General features: G+C 30.9%; 5 protein-coding genes and 2 long non-coding RNA genes across 11 annotated transcripts; 4 read left to right on the top strand and 3 right to left on the bottom strand.

Moving 5' to 3' along the window:
* Positions 1 to 2466: 2466 nt before the first annotated feature.
* On the bottom strand, positions 2467 to 8911 carry LOC117207299 (inositol polyphosphate multikinase). 2 transcript variants are annotated; one of them, XM_033447361.1, is made up of 5 exons: positions 8615 to 8911; positions 7273 to 7593; positions 5134 to 5310; positions 4101 to 4361; positions 2467 to 3837 (listed from the first exon to the last, which is right to left on the bottom strand). In XM_033447361.1, the coding sequence occupies exons 2-5, from the start codon at positions 7436 to 7438 to the stop codon at positions 3128 to 3130; spliced, it is 1314 nt and encodes a 437-aa protein (XP_033303252.1). In that variant the 5' UTR covers positions 7439 to 7593; positions 8615 to 8911; the 3' UTR covers positions 2467 to 3127. The 2 variants fall into 2 exon arrangements, with proteins under 2 accessions (XP_033303252.1, XP_033303251.1); XM_033447360.1 differs by lacking the exon at positions 8615 to 8911 and adding an exon at positions 8135 to 8433.
* LOC117207300 (meiotic nuclear division protein 1 homolog) lies at positions 7127 to 11428 on the top strand. 3 transcript variants are annotated; one of them, XM_033447364.1, is made up of 5 exons: positions 7127 to 7145; positions 10549 to 10788; positions 10869 to 10974; positions 11064 to 11210; positions 11273 to 11428. In XM_033447364.1, the coding sequence occupies exons 2-5, from the start codon at positions 10562 to 10564 to the stop codon at positions 11408 to 11410; spliced, it is 618 nt and encodes a 205-aa protein (XP_033303255.1). In that variant the 5' UTR covers positions 7127 to 7145; positions 10549 to 10561; the 3' UTR covers positions 11411 to 11428. The 3 variants fall into 3 exon arrangements, with proteins under 3 accessions (XP_033303255.1, XP_033303253.1, XP_033303254.1); XM_033447362.1 differs by lacking the exon at positions 7127 to 7145 and adding an exon at positions 8364 to 8501; XM_033447363.1 differs by lacking the exon at positions 7127 to 7145 and adding an exon at positions 9081 to 9164.
* Positions 9527 to 10286, bottom strand: LOC117207301 (zinc finger HIT domain-containing protein 1). Its single transcript, XM_033447365.1, has 2 exons — positions 10092 to 10286; positions 9527 to 9979 (listed from the first exon to the last, which is right to left on the bottom strand). Exons 1-2 carry the CDS (start codon positions 10231 to 10233, stop codon positions 9657 to 9659), a joined length of 465 nt encoding a protein of 154 aa, XP_033303256.1. The 5' UTR covers positions 10234 to 10286; the 3' UTR covers positions 9527 to 9656.
* Positions 10286 to 11674, bottom strand: LOC117207304 (general transcription factor IIH subunit 5). Its single transcript, XM_033447368.1, has 2 exons — positions 11453 to 11674; positions 10286 to 10499 (listed from the first exon to the last, which is right to left on the bottom strand). Exons 1-2 carry the CDS (start codon positions 11485 to 11487, stop codon positions 10313 to 10315), a joined length of 222 nt encoding a protein of 73 aa, XP_033303259.1. The 5' UTR covers positions 11488 to 11674; the 3' UTR covers positions 10286 to 10312.
* Positions 11675 to 12112: 438 nt separating this feature from the next.
* LOC117207302 (cytochrome c) lies at positions 12113 to 14594 on the top strand. Its single transcript, XM_033447366.1, has 4 exons — positions 12113 to 12246; positions 13447 to 13496; positions 13818 to 13959; positions 14038 to 14594. Exons 2-4 carry the CDS (start codon positions 13458 to 13460, stop codon positions 14181 to 14183), a joined length of 327 nt encoding a protein of 108 aa, XP_033303257.1. The 5' UTR covers positions 12113 to 12246; positions 13447 to 13457; the 3' UTR covers positions 14184 to 14594.
* A 1078-nt stretch (positions 14595 to 15672) lies between these two features.
* On the top strand, positions 15673 to 20417 carry LOC117207305. 2 transcript variants are annotated; one of them, XR_004487495.1, is made up of 3 exons: positions 15746 to 15760; positions 15846 to 16289; positions 18791 to 20417. It is a non-coding gene; the product is annotated as an uncharacterized LOC117207305 (long non-coding RNA). The 2 variants fall into 2 exon arrangements; XR_004487494.1 differs by having other exon boundaries at positions 15673 to 16289.
* Positions 16296 to 18321, top strand: LOC117207306. The gene is made up of 2 exons (XR_004487496.1): positions 16296 to 17500; positions 17788 to 18321. It is a non-coding gene; the product is annotated as an uncharacterized LOC117207306 (long non-coding RNA).
* Positions 20418 to 22768: the final 2351 nt, after the last annotated feature.

The raw sequence follows: 22768 nt of genomic DNA, 5'->3' as shown, positions 1-22768 counted from the left end.
ACGTTCAATATATATATTAAGTTTATAAGTATTTAATAGTCTTATTTTGTTTATTGTTGCATCTACGTTCACTATGTGGTATAGAATATCATTGTTTCTTATTAATATTAATATCATTATCATTAACGCAGTTGTCATCACTACATTATTACTTTGTTATATATCGTTATATTTAAGTATAATCGATAATCAAATTTCCTTTCTACCACACGTCGCATAATGTACAGTGACATAAACGAATGTAGTACATTGCGATCGTTTCTGTCGCGCATTTGCTATCAGAGACTTTCCTGCTATTCGGAACACGTAATTCAATTTGAACCGTGGTAATCGCGTTTGCGGGTTGATTAACGGAACCCCTCACCATTAATCGCGCTCCCAGTATATAATTACATTAGGTACCGATACCCTCGAAAGTTTCCTCTGTTCAGGCACTAATAATCGTCATGAATTTATCGAGCTCGCAATTCCAATGGCGTTTCGTTATAAGATTTAGAATTTATAGCACTAGGATATCATCTTCGACGATATTTGGTGAACGGATTGAAATCCGAACATACCCGAACATACGTAGGTACATATCACGTGTGTCGGATACCGATTACCGATGAAAAAGATCGCACGAAGTCGAGTCGTTCTTCACGTTAGATTTCTATTAACCGGCGTTTATACTTCCGGTCTTTGTTACACTTTGTCACACAATTCCTATTTATGTCTATCTTCGTCCAGAGAACGCGTAAAAAGAAACATTAAAATGGAAAAGCTGACTGACCTGTAATCCTATAAATCATCGGATGCCGTAAACAGTGTAGACTGTAGCTCGCGAGCGAGAGATGACCGAACTCTTGAAAGTGTAAGTACGTAAGAATGAGAAAGAGTAAGAACGTGTGATGTATACAATGCTGAAATGTATAAGCAGATATACTATGGTAAATAATGTGCCACGTAAATATAGCCGATGATCAGCAAGCAATCTATACATAATATATGTATAATATAAATATGAATATAAATACAAATATAAATATTCTATATAAATATTATTATAAATGTTACGAGAGATTAAGCAAATTATGAACTATTATCAGTTGACATGTCGTGCCGGTACGCTGATTCGACGATTCGAGCGACAATGTAAAAACTGTTTACGAGTGAATGGCGAATAAAATATACAATAACGAAAAGTTTTTTTTTAATAACCTACCACTTAACTGAGTTATTATTAAATAATTATAATTAATAATTATTTCTTCTAATTTGAATCTGCCTTTGAATTTAAAAAATTACTAAAGTTATCGATAGTATTAAGCAGCAATGATTGCAAAAAGGAATTGTAAACAATTTTTTTTAACAGATCGATCTTGTTTTCTAAGTAAATAAATAAATAGTTTATACAAAAATTTAAAAAGGAATCACAGACGGAATGTGACATTGGACAAAACTTTTATGAAATTAATTATATATTAATTTTATTTAAACGTTATCTTCGTTTAGAAATCTACAAAAGAATTATAATTGCTTCTAGTAATATCTACATTGAAATAAAGTATGTATGTAGTATAATTTCCAATTATTAATAGCTGTTAATACCAAGTAAATAATATTATTTCATAGCGAATTTATCTTGTATTTTTACTTTTCTGCTAATTTCTCTTTCATTTTTTTCTAGCAAATCTCTCATTTTGTTCACATGATAATTTTATACTTCAATTACAAAAATCTGAAAAATGAATTGTTTTATATTTGTCCTACCAGATGTATGAATAATTAATTTTTTTAATGTACCCATAATATTGACAATTAAATATTAATGAAAAATAATTTCTAATTTCTTATTATCTGGGCATAACTAAACTCGTTATTATAACAATAACTTGTTATTTCCTGTGATTAAACTTTTCTCAAAATGAATGAAATGTTGTTTTCAATTTTGCACTCAGAAGACAAAACTTTACTAATTATATTAATAAAACGTATCAAACGTTTCTAATTTTTAAGTGATAAAAGTAATTAATATGACTACTTCAATATCTTTAAAATAACTTCTCATATCAAATATCTGCATTTGCTAGTTAACATATTAGCAAGTATTGATCATGACAACTTTTCATATCCTTATAACTTTGTAAATTATTGCATTATTGAATTTCAAAAATAGAAAACGCAAAAAATTAAAAACTGCGTACATTACATCTAATTGTTACAGAAAAATTAATTAATCAGGTACACATAATTGCTTTCGTATTCTTATCTTTATTTTTGTATCCTCGTTAATAAAATATTTACAAACATACGAATTAACTTAATACAATAGAATTAAAAATAAATACAAAAGTAAATAGCATGGTAGTAAAATTGATCTCTTGAAGAAGAGATCGGTTCCTCTCCATACGCATATACATATGTATTTCCATAAATATAATTTTGTTGTTGTTTCTATTTGAAAGGATTATAAGACACAATATCTTTTTTTATCAGAATCCTAAATTTATTCAAAAGGGTAGGAATAAAGATATTCAAGCTTTACATTAACACTTGGATGTTTTGTATTTATATTAATATAACAATTTTCGTATTTAGTAGGTATGATTACACAATTTTATTTGTACGATAAAAAGATAAGTAAAGAAATAGTATGAGGAATCAATGATTACAACAATTGTTGTACGAATGACGAATGCATATGTATGACCAGGTATATAAAACCAACAAATATGGTTTTTAGTAAAATGGAATATCGACAAGTGAGGGTGCATCGAAGAATGTGAACGTTAGAAATGTTGTTACGTCTGGTGCGAAACAATTAAGATTCAGGTTTCAGTGCTTTCATTATGATCAACTATAGGTACAAAAAAACATTCCATGAAAGCTCTAAAACAATAAATATTTTACTGTTCGATCGTGTTACATACCCAATAAGCTTTCACGGAACATTCTTGACCTCGTATTTTATTTATGTGGTAATGTGCATACATTGTCACGATTTACAACTTCCGGTTTATGATTTCTCTAACCTATCGTCAAAAATTAATCTAATTAAACAATATAAAATACAGTTATGTAACCTCTCGTATTGCAATTTAAAAGAAAAAAATGTAACAACTTCTTATATTATAATAAATATGGTTCATGCAGTGGTATCCTTGGAGACTAGGAACATCTCCACGAGTTTAATCAGATTTTCGATTCCTTCTAGATAATTTAGATCAAGAGCATTTTGATCCTCCGCTGGGAAGACGTGCGTGAAATCGATCATGTTAATTCTAACCCAGTTCTGTTTCTCTTTCATCGAACTGGTAAGTTCATTCAGCAAATCATCGTAATCTTCTTTCATTCTTCTAATGTCGTCGTCGAAGTTGTTGACGTACGAATGTGTACGGCAGAGTCGATCCACTTTAAAGTCCGGGCTACACGATCCACTTCTATTCAAAGTCTTTTCTTTGCTCGAAGAATCATTCTCGCCACTCAAGCTGATACTCCTCTTAATAAAATGTGCCTTCTCCATCGTCCGATTCCTGTTGCTTTCGATACTTGAAACTGAATTACTCGTCGCGTCATTCGTGTGTTTGAACACATTCGATGTGGTTGCATAATTACTTGTGGAGGAAAATGGCGTGGATACGTGGCTAGGTAATTTATTGACGTTCGTGTTATTTAGGCGGAGATAATGCCGCAACCTTTTTGCATCATATGCCACCAATAAGGAACTAGAATAAAAGCGGAACAACCGCTGCATACGAAAGAATAGTAAGATCTTCCACAAGAAAGAGAGCAGCATCACAATCAATTGACGACAGGGCGGTCTTTCTGGACTTATATTCAGGAAGATTTTCAGCGCTGCGCAGGAAAGAAAAGGCACCATTTGGAATAGTTTGAATAAAAAAAGTAAATTGTTTAAAGTGTTCTGGAAACGGCTTCCAGCGTTTCGTTACAATCGTTCCTCATATGATCCAATAGTGATATGTATACCACTTATACAACTATACGTACGTGACTAATGAAACATTAAAAGACATTTGAATTATAACAGCTAGTGATAGCTCGTAAATTCATAACGCTGTGTATAATTCCCTATAAAATAATTGAAGTTAATGATATACCTTCCACGACACCATTAGCATCAAGAGTCTTGCCATAATGTTTGCCAAACTGTTTTAATTTCCCGGAAGAAACGCAATATACTTGAAAGCCGGTTATACAGAATCCATAAATGCGTTTAGATTCGGCGTACTTTAACTCTTCCGTTGCTTTTTTCTCTGGCGTGGCTAAAGGATCCCACGTTCGTCTACCTATTTTTATATCCATCACGCACGGTTCCGCCATACCATCAGTAATATCTTTCAGCGTAAGGAATGTTACTCCTAATATTTTACGAAAACGATTAATCATATTGTGTTAAACTGTACGAAACCGAGATTTTTCAGCAATTAATTGTAGGTACAGAATCTTGGGGTAAATTCTTTAATAATTATTAATACATGCATGGTAAATAAATAACATACTAAGCATCGAATATATATCAATGTAACCACAACTCATCTTCTATTTTACGCAAAATTGTCCATAAGAAGCAAAAGATCTATTTATTTTCTTTACTGTTAAAGATAAAAAGAAATTATTCGAAAAAACATCCAATGACTTGTTATCGTAAATTAAGTAAAATCCTCTTTTAGAATTAATTAGAACCACTAACAGCTTTACAAAGAAACAATAGATATGTATTTTTCTAATTCTACAGTATTTTATAACAACCATAGATAATAACATCTATGTTTTTCAAATAAAAGATATGACAACACCGAATGTAATAAAATATTCATGTATTCTCATAAAATAACAGTGACAGTGACTGTAATAAAAAAAAAAGAACATTCGGAAAAAGATCCTCTTATTTGCATTATCAAATTACATAACTTTTCTCTCGAATATTTTATCGAATTTAACTGCAAAAAAAATAAATACATATTTTGTTTTAAAAAATATGGTTGTATAATATCGCCTATTTTATATTAATTTACTTAAAATGACTTTTAAATACAATTGTGACAATGAAAAACATATGGAGAACGAAATTAAGGGAATAAGAAGAAATGTAAGAAACAAATTAAAAATTCGATATTTTTGATATCTTACGTCTGCCAAAAATTTGTAACTCTGTTGTGCCATAATATCGTGGAACATAATTCTTCAATTGTAACATAACAGGGTCTTGAGATTTTTGTAAGTTTTCATAGAACGAAATTTCTCTTTTCCCAAGTAACGGTTTAACAACAGGTTTAAACACACAGCCATCCGACCTACGTAACATGCCTACAACATTTATTAATCTTTTATAACATCATTGGTTACATAATAAAAATTAAATAATTTTTGTTTCCTATTTCATAAATAAAAATAACAAAGTACCATGTAAATATAGATTCACAAATACTTAATGAGAAATTTACAATAATGTATTAAATAAATAGCAATAAGTATGAAATAAATATCACGTATGAACTTGTCGTTCATGAATTTCAGTTGAAAGTATTTATGCAACTCGCTCGTTGGATCTCTTTTCACAACCGTTATCAACGAAACTCATAACACAATATTCCGCTAGATTACATATATTAAGAAAAATGATTATTCAATATTTACTTTTTTAGGTAGCACAACTGTATATGTTATCGTGAAAAATTCTCACGATTTAACTTTCACTTGTATAGAGTTTATATCAAATAAATATGAAATTCACAACAAAATAATAAAAATTATTTTCATCAAACCTAAGTTATAACAACAAATTATTATTTGTCTCATTTTGTCAAAATCACGATTAAGCTCCCTTGAACCTATATGTACATCTATATAATATTTTCCTATATTTTTACATGTAAGAGACATTATATAGGTATATAGTGCAATTTTATGGTTGAATTCTCAAAATGAAGGAGAAGTGATACAATTTATGGAAAAAATATCTTTATTACCAGATTAAACAGTTCAAACGAACTCAAAGTCGCATCAAATCATATTTCTAGTGCGAAGAAGATGTTTATTAAAATAAAACGAATGAGAAACGCATAATTCTCATACAAGAAATGCAAATCATTCTTTTCAAAATCCGACAGTAAAAGACTGCGTGATACCACCACCAAGGGGGTTATCTCTAAATCATCGACACAATTTCACTGATACCGAGTTCGCCGACAATATCTATTTGCCGATATATTGAAATCACCAACTATCACTTCACTGACATTGTTTTTTACCGGTAATTATTATTCGTACCATCATATGTTATCGTTGATTATGCACCTTTATCTACATTCGCTCCTGTTTCTTATGATTGGCAGAACTGAGTTCTTATGACTTTCCGTAGAAGAGATGATTCACAAATAGTAGTGAATTAAAAAAGTGGACGGAGGATGGAATCCCTCCCCCTGGATCAACATTCTGAAAGGATTTAAGCTAATCCAAATCTAATTTTATTTTAAACAGAAATGAACGTAAGTGAAGGTAGTTATTTCCTCCTCCGCCCACGCATTTGATTTACTACATATATCCTCCATTAAAACCTTCTCAACACGATTCGGGGTAATGACCTTGGCAGCGTATTAAAAAATTACAGAAATCGAAGGTTACCAAGTTTTTATAAATATTTATCTATATAACTTGTATCATTTTCCTTTCCCCTTCATCTTTTTTATGCGCGAAAATGAATATTTAGATATAAATACATAATTAATGATAACATATATATGCGGACAATGTAATATTCGATAACAATGAACTGCCAGCAAGAGTGGATGTCAATAAAGTGACTGTCGATGAGGTGATTGTCGATGACTTCAGCGTGTCAACAAATAAACATTATCGGTGAACTTGGTATCGGAGTCAGCTTCTTAGACTTAAACGTAATCCCTACTAAGGAGACTACGCAGATCGCATCTATTGGACAAATGCCCAATACCCCTGCTGGAACACTAGTGAAAGTGAGAGGTACAAATACGAACGAATGTAGAAAGAATAAGTAGAACAAAATAAATGGATCGACTGAATGTTAGTAAGATAAGTATAAATCGTGTAAAAAGTCTACAAATAGTAAAATTGGTGCATGAATAAGGGAGATTTATAAAGAAAAACATTATTTCTTTGGGAAGGTAAGAACCAAGACGCATTTGAAGTTGCTACTTTCCTTTATCAAATAACTAAGTATCGAGACGATTCAATAAATCTGTTTTCTCCGCATTTCATCTTCCGCGGCATTTAATTCGATCAGATGCTTACCAATAGTCTGTCGTTCGATATCTAACGACGGATGTCCGGCTACCTGAGATTCCAACGGGCTTATTCCAGCAGGAAGTCCATAGTTGGATGGAATTTCAGCTAAGTCCGTGTTCGAAAGCTTATCAAGATGGCATAAACTTTTATCGGTCTGAGAGTCTAATGTCATCGTGTTATTGCAATGAGTGGTACACAGTAATTACTTCTGCAATTAAAGGGTTGCACGATTTGCAAAGGTCTTATCTTCGCTGCAAAATCCACCTTAGCCACCAGTAGTTAGTCATCGAAGCTTATTCTAATTATCTTCAGCTGTCTTACTTCCGTCTATAAATACAAATTTCAGTTGATGAGGAAGTTCAACAGACCAGTTACTTAGGTATAATTATATGTTCTTATAGATTGAAATACTATTAAACTGATTGAATGATTTTTAAAAGTCAAACGTTTTTACGCTTCAACATAATATTTTGCAATACGTTATATTATTCGTTGTTCAAATAAAAGAAAACGCGAATAAAATTCGTATTTTCCTCATAAAAATGTGAAACTTTTCTATATGATTTACAGTTATAAATTAAGCATACAAGTCTGCAAAAATAACTCTTAAAAAATGATATCAAAATTTCATTTACATTTTACATTTATTTTCATTTACATTTTTGATATCAAATTTTAATATTAGCGTTCATGATTTAACATAATTAATATCAAAGTTCCTAAAGAATAAAAATAAATTATTACATAAAAATTACGCATGTACATACATTGTTTAAAAGAATTTCCATGTCTCGTATTTTTCATTTGACAAAACGGAAATTCTATCGTGCTACAATATCGATATTTTCATTCTTAAAATAGATGTTACCTTCGATTATTCTTTCTCACTCGAAAATCCACAATTTAAAATTTTTGATTAAGCGTATCACAGGTAAATTCACATCACACTGAATAATATATAAGGTGCAGTCTCTCGATGCTCTTTCAAATGATCGAAAACCAAAATAAGTTAGAACAAACATTTCGCGCGACGCTTAAAACATCATATTAAGATACTCATCTAGATCGGTAGAGGGCAGAATGTGTTTGCGAAAACTGAATGTTTTAAATTCGCGCTTTTACCAACAAATCGTGATATTCGTTCGTCTTTTGAAACTGCAATATTAGCAAAAACAGTATTTATAAAATTAAATTAAATTTCAACAATTTTCTATCTGATTAACTACTTCTACAAGGTATGAACACGTACATTCATTAATTAATACGAGGAAACTTGTAACATTTTAGGAATCGACATTTTGAGCATTCGAAAGAATCATAAAATACAACTCATATAAAGCATACGTACATTTATTGGAAATAACAGGAGAATAATTTATTAGCCACTCTTCTTTTACAATTGTTATATCTATGACATTTTACATGCCTATGTATTATTATAACCTATACAATAACCGTCCACAACACTATAGTATGCTCGAATACGTAACACTTTCACATAGACAATTTCGTTCGAATCCGTCCGTATATTAGGCGGAACAAAGATTACATTCACGAATTTAAACTTCACATAATTATAAACGATTACATGTCCTACCACTAGACGTTTTTCTACTTTTCTATTGCTGCCTCTTTCGTCACAATACAAAGATTCTTCTAGATTCCACCAGAGGGCCATTGTTTTTATAAAATGAAAATCGTTCCCGCCTTGTTCTCAGAGATTTATATTAGTCAGTTAATACGTTAGCTGAAACTACGTTTCAACAGCTCATTTTACACGTGTTTTTCATTTCGCTCTTTCCTTTGACTATATTATAATCCAAATAATTTGTGAGGTTAATATTTACGTAATATTATAATACAGACGTGCAATATTACTGTTTATAATCCTTTAAAACGTAAGTAATATTGTAAACAATAAACAAAGTACAAAGCAATCAGTATGTATACAGTGTTTTTTAATAATGCATAAAAAACTATAAACATATCTTCTATGTGACAATACATACTATTAAGATAAGTTTTAAAACAATCGATAACGGTAGTTTCTTGAAATAATAAATAGTGTTTTACATAATGTTGTATATGTAATACAATTTTAGTACATGAAAAAACACAAATTCCTCATAATTATATATCAATAAATATATTTACAATTACTATTATTATATGAAATTACTATATATTTATAACTTATTAAAAATTTTTAATTTATTATATTAGTTTATTGCATCATAAAAGGAGAAAAGAGTACCAAATATTAATATAAAAATACACAATTTTATTGAATACTTTTTTCTTACATATATTAGTCTTATTACGTTTACAATAAGAAAAATATGTTTTATTTATAATATTGAACTATAAGCTTCATGATAACCACATACTTATTAAGCTGTCCATTTTAAACATCTTGTGTCAAGATGAGTACCTAGACACTTCATACTGCAATATCTAGCTCCACAAGGAATACAAGTATAATTACTAGGGAAACCACAAACTGCACAAAATTGTCGTTCTGGAAATCGGGATGGTTGTGCTTGAGCAGATGCATAATTAGGTGGATTTGGATTAATATTTAGATCTTCTTCCACTAACTGAGCAAAAGTTTTACGAAATCGTTGTTTATAATACTCCGCTGATCTGGTCTTTTTTCTTCTACCACCTCTATTATCTAGAGTCTCTTGAAACTTTGGAACTTTCTTGCTCATTACTGAAACAATTATAGTATTTGTAAAATGTTATAAATTGTTACGCCCACAATGCTATAAAAAAATTATATTTTAATTGTTAAACAAATAGAATTGTGCAATGTATTTACATACCCAAATCCGCATGCGGATCATCATGAAAATTATCTTGCTCCAAAGCCTCCAATGCTTTCTTCTGTCTACGTTTACGAGCAGCTTCATCAAGCACTCTCTTTTGATATGCATCTTTTATTCTACCAGATTCTCGAGCAGCCATATTTGATTAATTTATAGTAATTCACAATCTTTTAATCTATTTTATAATAGGTTATAAATAAGACATTCTTTGATAGTTCTTATATTCCTTTCTCAGCTAGAGGAAATGATATTTGATCCATAAGGTCATCCACTTTTGCTTGTAAGGTGTCTAAAATATCGGCAGAGATAAATAAATGCCTCTCATCTAAATCTTGAATAATAAATTTTCGTCCTAAAGCAAATGTCTCATCTAAATGTAAAAGAAATTGCTTCATAGCTGCATCGCTATAAACATAATAAATAATTTCCATTAAAATTTATTACTTTATTACAGTCACTTAAATAAAATGTCTAAACGAAAAGGAGTTTCTTTCGAAGAAAAACGTATAAGACTGCTTCAACTGTTTTATGAAAGAAAAGAATTTTTTACTTTAAAAGAATTAGAAAAAATCGCAGCTAAAGAAAAAGGGATTGTTTCACAGGCAGTAAAAGATGTACTTCAAACACTAGTAGATGATGGATTAGTAAGATCAGAAAAGATTGGTACTTCTGTATATTTTTGGAATTTTCCAGGGTAGGAACAAAGTATATAATTCTGTTTTATATAAAAATAATATTACATTAAAAGTAATAATAAATAAATATGTTGTGCAGAGAAAATCTTACTAGGATAGAACAAAGAATCTCTGAAGCATCAAAAAACATAGTAGAAGCAGAATTTAAACTTCAAAAACTGAAAGATACTTGCGAAAAAGAAAAGGTAATATTGTTACAGGAAATTAGTTGATATATAATTACAAAACTTAGGTTATGTTTTTTTCTATATATTTATTGGTATAAAATGTATAGAAAGGAAAAGAAGATACAGAGGAAAGACAAATTTTATTACGTGAATTAGAAGAATTAAAAGCCAAAGAGAATCAATTAAATAAACAAATTGCTAAATTCAGTGATGCTGATCCAGAAGTTATAGCTAAACTTGGAGAAAAAGTACAGGTATAAGAGTATTAAAAGGTTTAAATTTACATTAAATTAATACAAATTTTCTTATCTTTTAGAAATATAAAGAAGTTACAAATATATGGACAGATAACATTTTTGCTATTCAAAGTTGGTGTAAAAACAAATTTGACATATCTGTAGAATGTCTCAATAAACAATTCAATATTCCTGATGACTTAGATTACAAAGAATAAAGACATTTGAAATTTAAACCAATTTTTATTTTTTATACATACCATTCAACTAAAATCCCTTTCGTAACATTTACCATGACTTTTTCTTTTTTGTCTTCCACAAAAATGATCAGATATCTAGATTTTTCATAATTGCCTTACGTCTGCACGCATGTGTAGTACAAAGTACTATTATAAATTATAAGCATAGATATAAACTTATAGGTATAACTACAAGTCATTGAGTATATTCATCTCCAAGTATTAGATGAGAAAATCAGTATGATTCAAATTATTTCGTTTAGTACATGACAAGCGTCAACAGAGGCGTTGATAACGAAATTTTATATAACCTAATATAAATATATTTTATTTATAAATTAACAATATTTTCATATTACATATTATCATATTACATATACGTAAATGAAGAAAACGGGATTATAATAAATTCATAATAGTACTTTTTCTATATTATTCAGTAAAATTATAATATCATATAAAGCAATATATTTTATTTATATTCATTACCAAATACAGTAATATATTATTTATAAGTATTTAAAATTCAGTATTTATTTATGTTCATTCCAATAAGAAAAAGAATTTATGGAGCAAGTTTAAATGTTGCACAAAATGTTTTACCAATCATAGCAAGAATTTTAATAATATTTTACCTGAGCGCCCTCTGGTAGAACATTTCGAATGTCCATGAACTATTGCATCAGCCATTAAAATACCCCGAATTGAAGCCCAGAGGAAATCAGTAGTTATACATACATTGATCAAAGCGTCTATTCACGGTCAGACCTCAGACGCTTGTGAAATCTTGTTCGCGTGAGTGTTAGTCACTTAAAGTAAGTTCGATTCTCATTTTTTTTTTTAAGTGTTCAAAAGTATTATCGAATATAATTATTATTTTTATTAATATTTTTCATTGAAATTATTAAGAAATTGTATAAGTTGCTAAATAACTTAAACAACAATTTTATGTGCATGGCGTTTACAACACGTGTAATTGAATCCTTGAAATCCCATAGCTATCGAAATCGTGAAATTTTTGTTCTATTATAGCAATAATTTTCGGTTGTTTTAATCAAGTATAAAATTAATGTTACGTAACGCGGTTATTACCGAGCTGCTACTCTATTATTGCATTTCCATTAATAAAAAATTCTAAATCTTGTAATATAATTTAGTCTTCTTATCACAAATAACTAATGTTCGCAAGAATATAAAAGAATTAGGGTTTATAAATTATATTATAAGCTATTGAGAAGTAAATGTGTACTTATATCATTCTCTTATAAAACTTCGTTTTATAAATTTCCGTGAGATTTAAGTTAAGTTAAAATTAGTGCTAATTTCGTCAGTATAAAAATGTACTTAGGCATTCAGTATCGCAAAACTAGAACGCGAAGTGCAATTTCATGAAGAATTTCATTAATCGTAAGAGTGTTAATTTATAAAATTCTTACTCCGATTAGATTAGATTGAATTCTGGGCGATGCTGCACCCAGGCATATACCCATATATAAATGTAACTTATTTGACCTTTAGACAAACTACTTACGTCAATGTCACAATGTCATTTTTTTTTAAATCGAATGTTCTTATAATCTATGTAAAATATTATATTTTATTGTTATCTTATGCATTTTAAAGTGAATTTTATTATCTATGTAACAATATTCAATTATCACGTTCTTTCTTATCATTTTGAGAATGACACGTGCTGAATAGAAAATGTAACGTAACGTTTTGACTCTTGACAGAAATATCTTTTAATATCTTCTTTCAATGCAGCAGAAAAATGTTACGTCTTTCTATTTGATGATTAAATTTTTAATATGTAAATTATATACAAATTTCTCATGTAAGAATATTATGAAATCTAAGACTTGTTCACATGCTTCGTACTTACGTAACGAACAAGAAACGAATCGAAAGTCAAAGTTATTAAAAATTTACCTTCTATGCATAGTAGATTGACAAAAGTGTTGGTATGTGTATGTTATCGATATCTTAAAAAATTATATTTTAACAATTTTGCCCAGATTATAAAGCTATGGGTGTTCCTGCTGGTGATCCAGAGAAAGGCAAAAAGGTAAAAATTAAAAATATAAAATTTTAATGATTGTTTGATTTGTTATTCAATTTGAAACACGTTAAAAATTTTCGTTAGTTGAAATTTATGTCGAAAAATGCACACATAATTTAATCTCTTATGACGTATGGAAACGTTGATACGTATACACGTGACTACACGTCACGATAATTTTGACTTCATCGGTAATATGGATTTAACATTTTATTACATTAAATAATTATGCAATTTTTGTTCACATCTAAAATAAAATTTTTATCAAATTGTTAATAGTTATTGAATATATATATATATATCTGTAAAAGTAATCTTTTTTGTTAGCTTTTTGTACAAAAATGTGCACAATGCCATACAATTGAAGCTGGTGGTAAACACAAAGTAGGACCTAATCTTCATGGAGTAATGGGTAGGAAAACTGGCCAAGCTCCTGGTTACAGTTACACGGATGCAAACAAATCTAAAGGTATACCTTTTATTAAAATGTTTTTAATACAATACTAAATGTTTGAAAAAAGCTCAAATTGTATACATACTATTGTAGGTATCACTTGGAATAAGGACACTTTATTCGAATATCTTGAGAATCCAAAGAAGTACATTCCTGGTACAAAAATGGTGTTCGCTGGTTTGAAAAAACCACAAGAACGTGCTGATCTAATTGCATATATTGAACAAGCATCTAAGTAAGCTTGATACCTAGGAAAAAAGTGATAAAGCACGCTAGACGTGTTTGGCGGGTTTAGAGGAATTTAGTACTAATATCATCTCAAACCTCATAAACATCCCGCTACATTTCACTCAACTCATTCATTTATTTTCTCCATCTGGTACTCGAACGTTTACAAAGTCTGAATAGTGACAAATTATTGTTGTTAATTATAAGTAGGTGTATCATGCATGTAACTTATGTACATTGACAGGAGTTGGATTAGATCTGACTCTGCTTCATCGCTAAAGATATTTTGGTGCTCTCTCACGGTGGTTGAGCCATCTGTAGATTGTGCACTATTATTTATTTGTGATTGTACACTGTTGAAATCGTTCTATGAACTATTGAACTGTAATGCAAGAATATGAAAATACAGATTCAACAATGAATTTGTAATGTTCATTTTTGCTATATTAACAAACAATAAGTATATCAATGTCAAAAATATGGTAAAGTACAAAATAGCACTGAAGTGATACGCCCTGCCAATAATTTGAATCTAAATTTATTTGATATTAAAAGAATTGTATTAATTACACAAAGGAGGAGCAAATAGTATCTATAGTAAAATATTAAGAACCCTATTCAAAACAAATGAATGGAAGTAAAATAAATTAAATAATTACAAACATTTAATTGTAATATTTTAAACACTAAAATCCACTCTAAAAGTATTAATCTAGATTAGTCTTTGTATTTGATAAGAACGAGGAAGGATGCGGTTAAAAACGCCAGGAAATACCTTATTCGAGACTTTGTACAGTCTTCCAGTAAGAACAACTGCATTTCAATTCGACAAGTCGTGAAATTACGTTCCTTCCACTAATTTTGAAGTTATAATGGAAAATAATTCCGATTGTTGCAAAGAACAAAAGGTATTGAGTGATACTAATCATCGTATAGTGAAAAACAAAGAAAATTCATTAAGGCTTAAATTAGTTCGTGTATTTAGTTCTGGAACTTTAAAGAGTCCAAAAAGTCCATTAAGTATTTCGAGCTCTCAATGTTCGAGTCCTAGTTACGATAGTCCGCGTATGAAAGCGAGATATTCGTGGAATTTATCCTCACTTAGTAAAGAGTATTCTACGTTACGTGCATTCGAAAATGATACATCTTCAAGATCAGCTATAAATACTAGTCCTACAAATTCGCCAACTAGTTCATCCTCGCCGCATTCTCCTTATTCAACGTGGTATATCAACGAAAGGTAAGTTCCTTATAAATTGACGAGTATAAATAATGTTAAAGACAATCGAACTGATTTAAACGTTAATTCAAATATAAATAAGCAAAAATATTATTTATTTAAAGATTGCTTTTATTAAAAGCTTTCTATTCTCAGCATGAATATTTATAAGTAAGGACACATGTATATAGTTTTGACAGATATATATATATTTTATATATCATGATATAGATGATGTTTTAGTAACATTCAATGTTAGTTTTTTTATCTCAATAAAAGAACACATTGCTATGATCGCAATAGTGTTTTCAAATATTATTTAGAGAAGAGTCGTGTGTCAGCAATGTCTTATCAAATCAAGAAACTAACGTACGTAAATGCAAATGTTTACACAATCTTAATTTTAGTATCAGATAAGTGAATGAAAATTAAATAGCCTTCGATGGATTATTAGACAAAGAAATCTATGTGAACATGAAGCGTAAAAATGGGAAAAAGTAAATAGGTGCTTTGAAGGTACGTTGAAAGTTGAAACGAACAGACATCGGTAGCAAAATGCGAATGGGTCGATGCAGCGCCGGCGCTGCAGAAGATAACCAAGAAGACGAATATCCCCACCAATCCTCTTCATCGTCAAAACGATCGCGTCGACGTGTACCCTCTTTTCCATCCAGTGTGCAAGATAGAGTGAGAGGAAAAGAGTCTCTCTACTTCTCTATCTCTTGTTCTCTTTCCTCCTCGCTCCTCGTCTCTGTTTCTTGTCGTACGAATGCACCTCGTTGTGCTCCGCAGAACACTACACGAAGCGCTTCGAACCAGTGTAGAACGGTTTGCAGTAAAGTAGGGCCGTTGTCGCGTTTACCTCCTCGCGGGGAATTAGGAATTGAATAAAATACAGGTATGTATTAAACTCATACTGATTGCGCCTTCAATCGTAGCCTGTTTATGCAGTCGATTATATTTTTCGAATATGATACTTCACAATTGCAATTCTTTGTATATGTTGTATTTTATAATGTTAAAATATATAATGATAATAGTGACAATTAAATTGCCGCGCTTTTGTATAGCATAGAATATACAAAGTCATTTCCTAAAAATTATCATGCAAAGTGATCGCGCGCGCGTATCGCAAAGCACATACAAACATGGATCATTGAAAACCTTGCTTGGACTCTTCCAAATATGCAAGCATTGTAGAAAAATCGCGAAACGTATTTTTTCATGGCTTTAAAAATCCGTAGTTTCGTTTTCAGGTTTTACCTATTTATTCATGCATTATCAAAACACTAGTGCCGTAACTATTGTGTGAGTTATTCTTAGAGTTATTCATGAACGATTTATTCATTAACTATTTATTCATCCATGTAACGGTTTCTTTCAAGTGCCGCGATGAAAACCTATTGTAATTTGTAATTTATCCGTTTCATAAATACAAACCATCTATTTATGGTCAAAGCTATATTTTCCACATACTATTGTTAACAGAAATTCCAATGTACGTACGTGCACGAATGTTATTATTCAGAATAATGCTATATATTACACGTATCCTGATTCAAAATTATTTTATTATTTGAAGCTAAACATATTTTATTTTTTCATATAGTATTTGTTTGTTTATCTAAGAAATTATTTTCAATCACTTTGCAAGCAATTTTGATTTGAAATAAATTTTAATATAACGTTTGCGAGAACTCTATGTGATGTTCGGAAAACTGCGATCACAGAGCAAAACGCATTTTATACTTTCAGTCTTTCGAGTGTCTGAGAATGGCCTCGAGCAAAGAGTATGATTTAGGACGTAGTGTTTCCTAAAGTATGTAGGTACACATACGTACACAGTAGAACAAGAAGTACATACACGTTCATTTACACACACGAGTGTTCGTAACTATACCTATTTGTAGCCTGCATCATCGGACAAAAAGTAGGTCTAGGGAATCAGCTGACCGAAAGAGGCGCGTGCGCTTCACTAAAAGCAGAACACATTTGAAACGCCCACTATACACCTACTCCTGGAATCCCAGAAAAAAAGAGTTCTCGAAACGCGGATACTGATAAACCTACAAAAACTTTCGTTTAATCAATCTCTGACTACATGTACATGTACGTCCACATAAGACATAAGTGATATTTTATATTTAGAAATATAGGGCATGCATATTTGATTCACATAGTAGTTCATATATATGTATATCACACTAGCAACACGAATCAACTATAAAAGTATTATATGTACTCCCTCTCTCAACATAAAAAGGTGTAATAAAACAGAATAATTTATCATATAATAGATAAAAGTTTGAGTTCAAAAATAGAATTTTATTATACTCAAAGCAATTGTATCTTCATACTTTGTTCTCTAATTCTATTTTCTGTTTCTTCATTTATAGAAAAGAAATTTTTAATTTCAACGTAATCCACGTATTCTTTAGCTGTCATATCAGCGCACATTGCAATGACACGTAACGGATCTTTGGCCATGGCCGAGTGAGAGTTTAGCGCAAATAAACATAGTCAAGGCTGACATTTGCGTAAAAAGCCGTGAAATTTTGAAACTGTATTTCATCCATCCCGCATCCACTTTATGATGTAAAATAAATACATCTAATAATGAGAAGAATGGTTTCGTTTTCATATATGCAGCTCATTCGTACCACCGCCACGCTCTCTCTGTTGCATAAAACGACTTTCTTAAACAAAAGAAGATTTGCTAGTGAAAGGAATTTCATTATTAGTCGTGAGAAAAAAAGTAGTGCAGTGACATACGGGAAAATCTCATTACTTAACCATCTACTACAGTTAACTTATATTCTGCGATCATAAAATCGTTAGTTTATTTTCAAGCTCGGTGCCTTCTATTTTATTATACTGTATACGAATCAGCTTCAAAAATAAACTAATTTATAGACATTCTTTTCATTTGACATACCAAATTTTTCTTTTTTTATAGCGTCATTAAGAAATAATGGTATATAATTTTAATAAATAACTATTTATTTAAATTTATTTTATCAAATTATGTCAAAATTGGAGGTGGTACATGCTTGGATTGTTTTTAAACAATGTAACAAATCTTATAAAATATAACTGAATGTTATATTATCAAACAAGCTGCGAACATCATAGACGCACGCGAGGTCTGATCAATTAACTCTCAAAGATAATAAACACGCAATGAAAGCAAGTCGCGGATAAATTACAATAATTAGTACACGTAGCGTAGCTCTTTGAAACTGTGACGGGTGAAACGCTTCCTTCCTTCAATGCTTCCGCGTATATAGAATTTTTGCATGAAACGCGCGCGTGATTCCCATAGTTACATCATTATGGTCGAATTAGGTGGGAAACCTTGAGAAAATACAATGCTGATTAATTGTTCCAATGATGATACAGTGATGAAGTACTCGCCGCAACAGCAGCAGCAAAAGGAAAGGAAGTCGGAGAGCGACATTTGCTCGATCGACGCGGCGACACCGAATCGAGGAGCGCGGTGTCACTCGACATCGACGGAGTGCAAAAATTTGTCAAGCTCGTCGACGAGGAGCGCGATCTGTCGTTCGCCGTCGACGGGGATGTTCGCCTGGATGCGTGTATTCCGCCTCGCCTCGATGCTTCACCAGATCGGCTGCTAGAGCCGAGTATATGGAAAGCGAGCACCTCTTGCCGCAACTCATAGATGTATTTAACGAATTAAAAATTTTAAAAGACCGTGTACACGTGTGTATGTATGTGTGTGAGCGCGTGCGTGTCAAGTGTCCATAAGAGCGCATAGCCTGCGCCTACACTTATGCAACCAGGCTCGTTTGCGTATCTGCACGCATGGTCACACGTGTACAGGTGCATTCGGCGACCCTTTCCTCTTGGTCGTGAATTACCTATCCATAGGGTGATCGGTTCGTAACGTAGGGACGGCCGACGTTAGCTCAACTATAGTGCGTTACGCAATAACAGCCACGTTAACAGCCACGGGCGTCGTACTGGTTACGTTACGCCTACTTATGTAGAGACGAAATTACATATACGCGCGTTCTCACGTATACGCGCATAGCGGTAAACGTTTTTGTAAGTGCGTATACACGCGTGTGCATCGTTGCACATAGAGCGCAGTCCCGGGTTCCAGTTAATCAATTGGTCATTTGCGAACCATCAATTAGCGCGTAAGCTTCGAAATCGGAGGTAATTTGTCGCAACACGTCGCTGGTGATCCATTCCAGATATATCCTCTCAACGTTCTCTTCTCCCTCTTCTTCAGTTCACTTACCTTTGGAGTTACGGGTTACATGTGCACGCGTGTACGAATACCTGCCATAGTAAATACGGTTTTTTAGCTTGTACGTGAATAGTGATAAGGATATAACGTGGTGCTATGTTCAAAACATTCCTTCATTGTCAAATTGTCTTTTGTTACTTTATTTTAACTTGTCTGTTTCTTCCTCTGTTTTTACCCCTTTCTCTCTCCATTTCCCTGTCTATATCTCTATTCTTACAGTATCGATTTTTTTGCGGATAAGGACAATCTAACACCGGTGAATATTAACTATTTTTGTACGAACATAAATAATCGTACTGCCTCCTATGTTTTCGTTATGGATTAGTTCGATCTGAAATTTATTAAATTTCATTCTATCTGAAGAACTGAAAAGCATATTGAAATTGGTATAACATTATATTTTACATTTATTTCTTAAAAATTACTCCTATTGAAGCATATAATATCGCGCGCGCTTCAGGTATCTACGATCACTAATTTACATCCGATTTCATCCCCTCCTCGATTTATTCTTATGCAATTGTTAAGAAAATCTGTCAATGTTGTTAATATCGATCGATATATTTTATGACTACGCAAATCGACAAATAAATTCAATATTTGCTTTAACGCGCGATTCACTATTTTATGCGCCAATCCTACAGACATCCCAGGAAAAAATCTTCGTTACTGCGAAACTGTGGTGGAACTGCGACCAGAACTTTTAGAAGTACGTTTATCTTTGAATAATAAAACGTTGTTCTGTCAAAAGATAGTGTTTATTGATTTATATCCAGCCAATAAAGCACAGAACTCGTTTGCACTATGCAACTAGTATAGAATACTAGTTTTTATAGCGAACTTTCGTTTCTATCCTTGGAAAACTCTGTAGTTGCTTTTCAAGTTTGACGAAATGGAATCTTTTTTCTTTAACCACCTACGCAATACTATGCGTAGTTCAAGTTAAGTCACTGAAAGAAGTGTAATTGATTAACAACTACGAACCATTTGTGGAGCATACGGAGGCAGAGAAATAATAAACGAAAGTGAGTCACACTTATAGGTTAAGAATAGATATGATTCTTTACAAGGTGTGTGATATATCAAGTACAAAACAATAGACTGCTAAGTATTTATTAATTTTTAATGAAACCCATTAGAGAGCTATTAAGGACCTCAATTAAAAATTATAATTTAACATATGTACATATATATATAACTTCCACGCGATTATGAGCCACTGAGGTCATCAATTCGTGCATGACAATGATTGAAGTTTGTAAGTCTATATGTATACGTACGTCAATGATCTCATATTGTTAACTCTCTGTTCTCAAGGACCATTTTCTTTATGTAACACATTTTAAATGAAGGTCTCTTCTTTCTTCCTAATATATAAGTTATTACACAACCAGTGATTATTAAATATAGTTTATTCTAAACTTCTTATACGTAATTAATTTGATAATTAAAATGGTTTAATTCTATTACAGAAAAAACATATTATAGTTGCTCATGTTATACTATGAATGACATTTAAGTTTATGAATATTTACCTTAAAAATAACATTGATTACGAAAGTTTGGAAGGTTTCAAGTTTCAACTTGAAGCGGATTAAGAAAAATAACATACTTCTCTTGATCAATTTATATAGATGTAACATATAGCATAGACATTGATTTTATTTTTATTTTCAAAGATAACTAACACAAAATAATGAGTTATTTTTTAAATTAAACTCAAGTAAAATCCAACATGATTGATGTATCGTGGTATATTTTTACGAATGATAATAAAAAGTATACGTTTGAAAAAAAAAGAAATATACCAGTGAGTACTTAAATTGAACTCAAAAGTGAATACTAAAATTAAATTTACACCTACTATAAGTATTAATTATTTAATATAGACGAAGGTAAGAGTGTCATAACATTTCCGTGATGGTTATATATATTTTTTAAATTATATATTTCGTATAAAAACCTTGAAATATTGGAACTTTGTGGAAATAAAAGCAATTAGTATAAATATTTTTTAGTATCTCATCTTAAAACAATTTTTACAACAAGAAGGGGAAATTCAAATTGCTATCTTAATGTGGATCAATACTATTATTTTTGACATTTTATTCTTTATTTTAAAATTAATTCCTTTCGCTTTTGAAATATGTTTCTTGCTTCTTCCTCTCAATAAAAAGATTATGGTAGCAATAATATATTTATTGTATTTTACAATTTTACCATATATAATTGCTCTAATTTTTAAGAATGTTATCATCTAATGATAATGAAGCTTTAATAATAGACTACGCAATTGATCTTTATATTGCACTTATATGCATTGTAATTAAAAATCGATTACGTGGGTAATATACATATGTATATACATATTTCATAATACATGTGTTTGTTGAAGATATTTTTGCAATTGACTTTGTAATGATCTATGCCTTAGTTGTCCTTGAAATCTTTAAATCGCGTTCGCAGATAGATACGTTTTGAAGGAAGAACTTGTTTGCAATTTCCTTACAGGAGTGGGTATGAAATTTATTCTTAATTTTGTTTTTCATCGCTAAGAATATATGACTGATTATGCTAATTATTGTTGGAACACACCAGACAGTGATTCTTTGATTTAGTCTATTTATTCCGCTATCGAATTTTTAATTCGGTTTAAAAACTTTTAACTTTCAACACAGCTTCCATAATGTTAAAAGTTTTCCTGTTATTTAAATTATTGACCAGCGTAGCAATAAATGTATACTCGTAAAAGTGAATGTGGTATCAAACAAAATCATAAGATGTTTCTTCTATTGCATTCTACCTACCAAGTAATGTCACAAGAGCGTCATTGTGTAATATCATCTGCAGTACATACTTATTTTAAACCTATGACGTAAATGTCATAGGTGCATAACCATTATCAAAGTGTATTTAGAACAATGGAGTGTTGATACTTCTAATAACGTTAGTAATATATCTTTTGTTTCAATGTAAAATTATTTACATGGATACTTTGTTAGCATAATGCAAATCTTATCTCGTTATCTACTGCTTGTAAAGCAGTTTGTGAATTCTAGTATACCGGATGTGGGTTTTCTTATCAGAGTTGGTTATTTTGT

This window comes from Bombus bifarius, unplaced genomic scaffold (genome assembly GCF_011952205.1).
Source record: "Bombus bifarius isolate JDL3187 unplaced genomic scaffold, Bbif_JDL3187 scf7180000008026, whole genome shotgun sequence".
In the NCBI taxonomy this organism is placed as follows: Eukaryota; Metazoa; Arthropoda; class Insecta; order Hymenoptera; family Apidae; genus Bombus; species Bombus bifarius.
Note: the sequence above shows the minus strand (reverse complement) of the source record. Positions and strands in the feature narration are given on the sequence as shown.